The 9,531-nt window shown below is 41.3% G+C and overlaps 1 protein-coding gene across 1 annotated transcript; it reads left to right on the top strand.

Annotated features, from left to right (window-relative positions):
- Positions 1 to 424: 424 nt before the first annotated feature.
- LOC129698994 (secreted phosphoprotein 24-like) lies at positions 425 to 8,907 on the top strand. The gene is made up of 6 exons (XM_055638545.1): positions 425 to 878; positions 1,108 to 1,211; positions 3,665 to 3,793; positions 5,785 to 6,066; positions 7,219 to 7,263; positions 8,513 to 8,907. Exons 1-6 carry the CDS (start codon positions 827 to 829, stop codon positions 8,552 to 8,554), a joined length of 654 nt encoding a protein of 217 aa, XP_055494520.1. The 5' UTR covers positions 425 to 826; the 3' UTR covers positions 8,555 to 8,907.
- Positions 8,908 to 9,531: the final 624 nt, after the last annotated feature.

Here is a 9,531-nt window from a genome sequence, read left to right as displayed (position 1 = left end):
GATGTAACTAGTATGATTGATAGGGGGAACTGGTAGATAGAGAATATCTGGATTTTCACCAAATAGTTAATGATCTCCTATATAGTCACAAAAAGTAAGGGTTGAATAAGTTGATGAAAAAACATACTAGAATATTGATTGTAGGTCAGAAAAAAGGAAATAAGAACAAACATTCTTAAAGCTTTTCCCCTTGAAACACAAGCTTGGTTTCTCTATCCACAGATACACTAGGCCAGATGAATATTGCCAGCAGTATCTATTTTACTTCCAATTTCCATGATCTGTACAATTTTGCTTTGGATATCCAAAAAATAGCTTCCAACTCTTTCACAACAGTCGTTTTGTTTTCCCCTCCAGTCTCTTGTCCAGGTCATTACCACTATACACTTCATGCACACATTGAATGCATTATGAGTGAGACACTGGTTGGCTGGCATATATTCTCAGGAAATAGTAAATCCTTCAAATTAGAAACTCACTACAACAACATCCCACGAGGAATTTTCAAGGAGAAGATCTTAACACCAATTGTTTGGGCTCCTGTTTTTTGCTGTTCCTTCTACTCTGAAAAGTTTACAACTGAGTGCTAACATCTTTAGAACAGAAACATCTGGCTGTAGTTATGGAAACTTTTTTCAGATTACAGCACGCTTGTCAACAGATTTCCGTGCCCACAATCACCAAGCTGAGCAAACATGAGTCAGTGTTTGACTGCGGTGGAGGTGTAGGATATAAAGACCGAAGGCAGGGAGGTGAAGGCAGATCGAGAAAGAGAAGCAGCAACTGAACTCTGAGAACACAACCGGCTGATCCCACACGAGGCAAAATGAAATCCTTCCTCCTCGCCATCGCTGCCGTGCAGATCCTCCATTGCTCAGGTAGGTACTAGGGTGAGGGAGGGCCTCAGAAAGCAATGAGTTACTGGTAATGAGCTTCAGTCAGCGATAATTCACTGCTGTGTAAGAGTAATACACTGTAAAGTGTTCCGTGCACTGAACTTCCAGCTGTTATTCATTTATTCCAATGAGCATTAAATGGTGCCTCCAAACTAGAGAGGCTGAGTTTATCCTAGAGTATTTTCTACAACTGTTCCTTCTCTGTCTGCAGGAGTACCAAACCCAGAGGATGCTCTGAGAGCAGCAATAACAAAGCTGAACGAGATAAGTGAAATCAGTCATCTCTGTGGCATAATCCGCAGCACAATAACAGATGTAAGCATCTTCTGGTCTCTGAATGCTTTATAAAATATATGTAATATAACTTTATTTGTATAGCGCGTTTCATACAATTGAATGCAACCCAAAGTGCTTTTTCACAAAAACACAGGTCTAAACAAAAATACAATTTAAAACAGTAAGGAGAAAAAAAGTTAATTACATAAAAAGCACAGATTTATATAAAAATGTAAAATAAAAAAATAAAAAATAGAGTGTAAAAGGACAAAAAACAACAACACAGGTCAAATACAGAGTCCCATATACTTGATGAGCACGCAAACTGCTGAAGGGTATGCTGAGATAAATCCAAGAGGATAAAGGTAAATTTTACAATGTCATCAGAAGAAATAAAGTCAGTTAAAAGCTTGATTGAAAAGATAAGTTGTTAGCTCCCGTTTAAAAATGTCAACTCTCATAGCCCTGTGTAGGGTATTCCACAGCTTGGGGCTGTAATTGAAAAAGGCTGCTTCACCAATGTTCTTATTGCTGCATCATTGAGAGGCTAATAGGCTGGCATCAGGAGACCTGAGCGCTTGAGTAGGGGCATAGGGAAGGTGGGACTGTAAAATATGCTGCTCCTAAGCCATATAGGGCTTTATGGACAAGAAGGGGGACGTTGTAGTCTATCCTGGATCTCACAAGGAGCCAATAAAGGGGTATAATACTAGGGTGTATGTTCCCTTTTCTTGGTATTTGTTAAAAGCCAGGCTGTGGCATTTTGAGTGAGCTGTAATTTGTTGGTGCTTTACTACTTAAACTATGGATACATATTACTGGCTGAAGTTAAACATTGGCTATGAATAGGAGCAAAATATTGTGCAACTCACTCTACTGAGCATGAACCACGGTTGGACATAAAGCATTCATTGATTCTGATTAGAGTAAAATTTGTGGGGAGAATGTACAGTTCAATGAAGATTTGCTGAGAAACCATCTTCCTTTATCTCCTGAAGATAGACAGAAAATGCTGGAGTAACTCAGCGGGAGAGGCAGCATCTCTGGAGAGAAGGAATGATGCTGCCTGTCCTGATGAATTATTCCAGCATTTTGTGTCTATCTTTGGTGTAATCCAGCATCTGCAGTTCCTTCCTGAACATTTCTTTATCTCCCTCTTTGCTGTTTTGCAAATAACTACCAGGATAATTATCAATAGGTTATCTTAGTTCCATCTCACCTATAGATACAGGGCATTTTCAGAGTTAGTTTTCAACTGCGATTGTTTTCCTGGGTGGATTTATATTCCTGGATCAAATTGGGACTCCACAGCACACATCAGAGGTTGCAGTGCAGTAGCTTCCTGGGATGATACCCATGATCATTCCACTCTGTGGCATCTGAAGGCCAAGATGAGGATGCCCAGAACATTAAGGATGAGCCGGTTTGTGTATAGTCAGGATAAGTGGGTTTGCTTCCTCAGTGCTCCAAGGGAAATATTTGCGAGTGTCACCTCCCCTCGCCATATACATCTCGCGTAGAGCCGTGCTCTGGCTCTACGCATCCAGCTGCCAACTACAGCCACCATGTTCAGAGACTGTCTATGATGATAGCATCTCACCTGCAGTCACTGGATCCATGAACCTATAAAAACCTGTTGACAACATTCCACACTCTATCACAACCCTCTGTAATCCCGGTGTTCCTGTAATTACCACCTACCCCAGTTACAACTAGTACTCACAATTACATATACATTCCCTAAAGAGGATCAAAATCATCCTCACGATCCCGATAACCACTTCCCATCCCACTATTACACCTCTCTAAGAAGGCTAGATCCACAGAAAGACAATACATGCTTCCTGTGACCACAACCTCAACTAATCCTGTCCTTTGGTGATTATTATGCAAGACCTGCACTTCTTGCACTCATAGCCCATCCATTATGGTCATACCCCAAGCTCTCATGACCACAACAACCCTCCATAAACTCTCATAATAACACTGCCCATTTTATGATGAGAGACTCCACCCTCCCACCCACCTCTCGCTACCCTGGCTACAACAGCCATCCATGCTATGAACTTCTACCTAAATGACACATTGATTTAATTTATTTAACTTGATTAAACCCATTCAGGTCTCATCATGTGGATTGCGTCTCCGTGCTGACAATGTTCTGCTTGTAATTGCCATTTACCAGTTCTGCGCATCCCCAGAAACCTGGCAAGTGGTCTGGCAACCAGTCAGAGAATTTGCCTGAGGTCAAAAGAATTGAGTGTTGCCTGCTCTGGTCACTTATTACAGATAATGTTGTTCATAGGTTGCCTGGCAATCCAACAATATTTCAGTAGGCTTCCAGATGCCCCATGGTGCAAACCAGGAGCCAGCCTAACAGTAACACCGGCAGTTTTCCATTTGCAATGTTGAAAGCATCAACTGATATAGCTCAAGACATAGCTGATGATCATGTTTGGGAGCTTATTACTGATATCTATTTCTTTGTGCAGCTTTCTCCCACAGGAAAAATCTCCTACAATGTGGACTTAGCATTTTCTGTTCAAGAAACAGTCTGCTCCAAAAATTCTGGGCTGGAATTTGATGATTCCAGCTGCATCTTCCGACCAGTGAGAATCGCTGTAAGTACTGAGGTTGTGCATTCCCAGCTCAATGCTTGGCTTTGAAATTACCGATAATTAACGTGAAACATTTAATCCATGAATGGAAATATTACCATGTTTACCAGGAGTATGTCTGTCTTAAGCCTGTGACCTCCTCACTTCTTTTCATTAAAGAGAGAAAGCAGTGTATTTGATCACTGCTGAGTTTGTCATCTGAAATGTTCAAGATCCCTGGCAATCAGCCCAGCATGATCACTGTTCTGAACACTGTGGACAACTGAAATACATATTTTTTTTGTCTTGAAGTGTTTGTGTGCATGAGATAGAGAGAGAAGGGGGGCGGGGAGGGGGAGAGAAGTCTGCCAACTTGTTGAGAAGCAAATTAAGGCCTCAATCAGAAATAAATTGAGTAAGACCATATTGGCCGGGAATAAAGGGACCTGGTGCTGTTGAGTTGATTTTATGAGGCTCTAAATATTTCAGTTCTGTGTCACAGTTTTGATTCCTATAAACTGTGACAACATTGCAAGGAATTTTGATCAAATCCTTGTACTGGAGGAAATGTAAAAAATCTTTACATTGTGAAGAATTTAATGGGCTATGTAGTGATGTGGTTTGATACTGGATAAAAGGTAACATCAAGACAAATATTGATATTTTTAGAGTTTATTAGTTCTCATCCAAATTCTTTATATTACATTTCTCTTTTCAGCATTGTATTATAAGCAGCAGTAGCAGGCTAAGAAGCTAATTCTTCATTCTTGAGGTGACTTTCAAGTCCCAAGTGTATCCTTCCTTGCCTGGATCTCCATTGAACTGTCAATGGACAAGCAAGAAGGAAGCTGAGCAGCACAGAGCTGTCCAACACTGGGACACAATCACCCACAAATGAGAAGAGTCCACTGGTCCCTACATTTCTCCATTTCCCATTGCATCAGCTGTGTAAGGCTGATGTTCTTGTCTCTCCGTGAATCAACTTACAATGATGGGTAGAAAGTTGGCCAAATTGCAAAATGACATTGATGCAATGCACTGTACTTTAGCTCATTCTGCATTTGCCCATTCTTCTCTGTTTGCTTTCTGCTAATGACAGTCATGAGAAATTAAGAATTTATAATAACATAAAATAAAGTTGTGAGCGATAGATACAAAAATCAACCACACCATAGGAGATTGTGGTCTCATCCCCATCTAGGTAGCAGCCAGATCTGTTCTTGCCAATCTCCAGCCCCACCCTTCCTTCCAGGCTCTTTAGACTACACTGCCTACTAAAATAATGGTGTAAAGGCCAGAAATCTGTCCTGGCTTAGAGAGGCCAACATGTTCCTCCCAAGCATCACCAATGGACAAACAAACAATGAACAGCATGAAAAGAATGCCAGTCCGAGCTCATTCCAAGTATTTTTTGCAAAACATTGAATTCTCCCAATTTTGTTAGCCCTTGCTGTCTCCTCCCCTTCCCCAGCCCTCGGGCTGTCTCCTCCCATCCCTCAGCCTTCGGACTCCTCCTTTTTTCCTTTCTTCTCCCCGCCTCCACCCCCCATCAGTCTGAAGAAGGGTTTCAGCCTGAAACGTTGCCCATAGATGCTGCTGCACCCGCTGAGTTTCTCCAGCATTTTTGTGTACCCTGGATGTCATATATATGGACATCCAACACATTCCACCCAGAAGCTATACAATCCCCTAGTTTTGCACTGTTCTGAATAGGGAAATGGTTGAAAGGATCTCTTCTGACCTCTTCAAGATTCACCACGTCTTCAAGCGCACAAACTCTCTCTGTTAAACATATCCCACTTGCCCATTTCACTGGAGACTAAGCTTGCCAAGTTTTCATTTTGAATAGTCAGAACAATATGAAGAGAAAAGCAATATCATGTTTGTGTGCTCATTTTATACAAGGAATCTTCGGCTGCAACTTGTGGGGATACGTTGGTACAACATAAGATTTTTCAAAGTCCAGTAGTTGAACATAGGAGTGATCTTCAAGAACTTGGTTTCTGTTTTCTCAGGAGACTGCTAGCTGCAGAAGCCGAGTGAAATATTTGGCCGATGAAGTCCTGGACGTGGATGTGGAATGTCATGGCTTCGGGAAAGTCAAGGGTAATGGAGACTCGGTGGATAAAGTGAAGGTTAATGGAGTACCATCCAAAAGGGGCAAAGGTCAGAGTGAACCAGCTGCAGGAACACAGAGACCCAGCAAGCCACCCAAAAGGGGAAAAGACTACAGAAAGCCACATCAAAGATTCCACTACAATGAAGGATCTTCAGAATTAATCAATAGCAGCGAAGAGGTAAATTCATGATGTTCTGTGAATTTAAAATGGGTCATTTTGACCCTTTCTCATGTCACCCTGACATAATATTCATCCTTTAGAATCTATAGTAGAAATAAAGTCCCACTAACTTTAAACCACAGAACTCTTAATCTACATTTAATCTTCTCCAGTGATCAGCAATGAAACTGTTTGTCAAAAAACTGTCCCAATCACTGCATTCACTGTCAAAAATAAATCTTACTCAGTTTTATTAAGCAGAAACAACTCTCCAGAAATCCGTGCACTTGTTAGGCAGCAGAGTAGATCTGATAGAGCTATTCCCTCAAAGCTCCAGTGCCCCAGGTTCAATGCTAACCCTTGGGTCTGGACAATGCAGAGTTTCCATGTTCTCCGTGTGACCACGTATATTCGTGTATTTCCTATTGGTGCTCTGGTTTCTGGAATGGGGTGGGGGGGTGTTGGTAGGTTAGTTGGCAGCTGTAATTCACCCCCAAGTGTGTGTGGGTCAAAGGGGTGGAACCTGGGTAAGGTAAATGGGAATGTGGGGAGAATTCAATAGGTTATGTCCGGATCAGTGCTTGCGAGGCAGTGTGGACTCGGTGGGCTGAAGGTTTATGCTGTATCTCCATATAATTCTATTACTTAATTTTCTATTTACTGAATGAGTTTAAAACAGCCACACATTTTGACTATTTAGATGATACTATGCCATGTATTTCTACCCACATTTTTTATTCCAAAAGCAAGTTGAACTGACAGCAAATAGAGGAAAACATTGATTATTATAAACTCCAGTGATGGGAAGGAGGGACCAAGATACAATGCTCCTGCCTTTTCAGACCTTTGTCCATAGGGGGTCGATTTTGTCAATTTAATACCCCAAGAGTGAGCTTAGTTAGGATAGCCAATCAGTTCCCAATATCCTCCAGTTGAAGCTAAATTGAATTTTCAGGGCCCATTGGAAAAATGAGCTGCTGGTTAAAAGCGCAAGGACTATCAACATTGTTTGGATAAGATCTGGTCATCAGAATGTCTTGTGGACCTTGTCGGGGACAATTGTGAGGAGTGCAGCATTGTGTTTCAGCATTGTTTGATCATTGATTCTAATTTGCTAAATAAACATCTTTTGTTGATTCCTCTGTGCTAAACATATGTATTTTTACGCAGATGAGAATCATCTCAGAAGAATTATCGAATGAGGAGTCATCAATGGTAAGCGAACTGACTTACTTTGGATTAGAAATAGCATAATTTCTAGCTTAATCACGTCCTTCCTGTAGTGTGGTGATCAAAACTCCACACCCTACTCCAAATCTGGCCTAACCAATGTTTTGTACAACTGTCTCAACTCCTACGCTGCTGGAGCTGATGAATGCAAGAATACCACAGGCCTTCTTCATTACCACGTCCACCCGTGTTGCCTTAGTGCATTTGTGATTGGTACAAGCTTTCTTTGAAGTTAAGGGAGATAGTATGGAGAATTTTGAGGGGCATAGATAGGGTGGATAGTGAGAAACTTTCCTCCTAACGTGAGAGAAGGTTTAAGTTGAGGATTGAGTGGGTTAGAAAGAATCTGAGAACATTTTATTTTTAGCCAGAGGATGTTTGGAATCTGGAATGCACTGCCTGAGGGAATGGTAGAGGAAGCAGAGACTCTAACAACATTTAAGAAGTACTTGGAGAAACAGTTAAATATCCATAGCAGAGGAGGTAGTCAGCATGGCCACAACAGGCTGAAAGGCCTGTTTCTGTGCTATATATACACCAGATTGTCTTTCTCAATATTGATGCACCACAACGCAACTGTCTGAGCGTGATATCTGACCCTTCTATCATTCTTGTACAACAAATGTTTGAGAAGAAGCACTCAGAAGGATTGAGCCTTGTCTCACACCCATAATAACTTTTGTCTTTCTTGACCAATATTATTACAATATTTAAATAAAGGGCAGCACAGTGGCTCAGCAGTAAAGCTGCTGCCTTACAGCGTCAGAGACCTGGGTTCATTCCTGACTACGGGTGCTGTCTGTATGGCATTTGTATGTTCTCCCTGTGACCGTGGGTTTTCTTTGGGTGCTCCTGTTTCTCCCCATAGTCCAAAGACGAGCAGATTTATAGGTTAATTGGCTTCTGCAAAATTGTAAATTGTCTCTAGCATGGATAGTGCAAGTGATTGATGGCTGGTGTGGACTCAGTGGGTTGAATACCCTGTTTACATGCTGTATTTCTAAAGTCTAAAAGTCTAAAGTCTTTTGTTCAGACTTAAGTCTGAGATCTTTGACATAACATAGGTGTTGTATATTTTATTGCAATTGAAATACACCTCAGAAGAATCATCGCTTGGTGTTTTAAAGTTGGGGGTAAACCTGGATTTTTTTTTCTTAATCGGCAATTTCCATATTTATGTATCAACAAGAAAAAAAACCTAGATTCACTCAATCAATGATTGCATTCATTCTAGGAGAACAATGACGATTCAAGAGCCCGACATCGCCGACACTAACCATGAACGACCTTTTTGAAAAACCAAGTTTGGTATGAATTCAAGGAGACCTTGTTCAGATTGAAGTTAACATTTATACTTGTTGATATATAAGGGAGACATTTTGCGACGACAAAGAAATCTCTGTACTTTGTAACTGTCCTCTTATGTGTACTGCCTTTCATTTTAAATGTATGTGCGATGTTGCACTCCGACATTCTTCAGATTGTTGTTACTTTTCCCTTCAATGCCAAGTATGGAATTCCAACTCAGGCACCTAGCAATCTGCCTGTGAAATGCTCGTAAAAAGGTCTCTCTGTTTAATCACCGTCAGACATGGACCATTAGCTACAAATTAACCAAAGTGGGATAAATGGGCAAAAAGCCCCAGTGTGAAGGTTCAAATTGTTGAGTTGCTATTATGTGCACCTAATCTGCAACCACAACCTGAAAGCATTTTGTGAGATGGGTCCTACATTTGGACCAAAGCTAAGAGTGACGACTCTGGTGTTATTGAAAACTTCCCTCCTCAAGTTCAAGTTCTTGGAGAATTTAGCCTTAATTGTGACCTCAGTCTCTGAATTAGAGCAAGATTTTTAGCAAATTCAAACCGAAATGACACAGCTGGTCTGTTAACATATGAAGATAGGATGTAAAGTTAATGTTTCAGCAGAAGCCCTTTCATCCCAAACGTTCTCTCAGCACGGGAGACTCTGGGGTAGGGTTTGGAAACAGTCGAATGTAAAAGAACATACAAATCTTTCCTCCAACCAGTGCAATGTAAGGAGCAAGGTGGTGTTAACATAAGGCTCATTAAACTGCACTGGTGGGGAGGCTTCAATGATCCCATTCATTGCAGGCTCAGGACAGCAGCTGCTGTGAGCTGGGAGCAAGGGGAGAGAAGGATGTGGATATGAGGCTGTAAATGGCCCTGTTATTTCTTTATGCCCATTTCTCTTCTGCAGTGTTTACGTAGGATTGGGCCTGTTTCCTGCCCC

This window comes from Leucoraja erinacea, chromosome 7 (assembly GCF_028641065.1).
Source record: "Leucoraja erinacea ecotype New England chromosome 7, Leri_hhj_1, whole genome shotgun sequence".
NCBI classification, from domain to species: domain Eukaryota; kingdom Metazoa; phylum Chordata; class Chondrichthyes; order Rajiformes; family Rajidae; genus Leucoraja; species Leucoraja erinaceus.
This window is presented reverse-complemented; position numbering and strand designations above follow the sequence as displayed.

Excerpts from the sequence above, each read along its gene's own strand:
- LOC129698994 (XM_055638545.1), top strand. The coding sequence starts at position 827 with ATGAAATCCTTCCTCCTCGCCATCGCTGCCGTGCAGATCCTCCATTGC. Across the intron at positions 1,212-3,664 it reads TCCGCAGCACAATAACAGAT|CTTTCTCCCACAGGAAAAAT; the intron begins GTAAGCATCTTC and ends TTCTTTGTGCAG. Across the intron at positions 6,067-7,218 it reads TAATCAATAGCAGCGAAGAG|ATGAGAATCATCTCAGAAGA; the intron begins GTAAATTCATGA and ends ATTTTTACGCAG.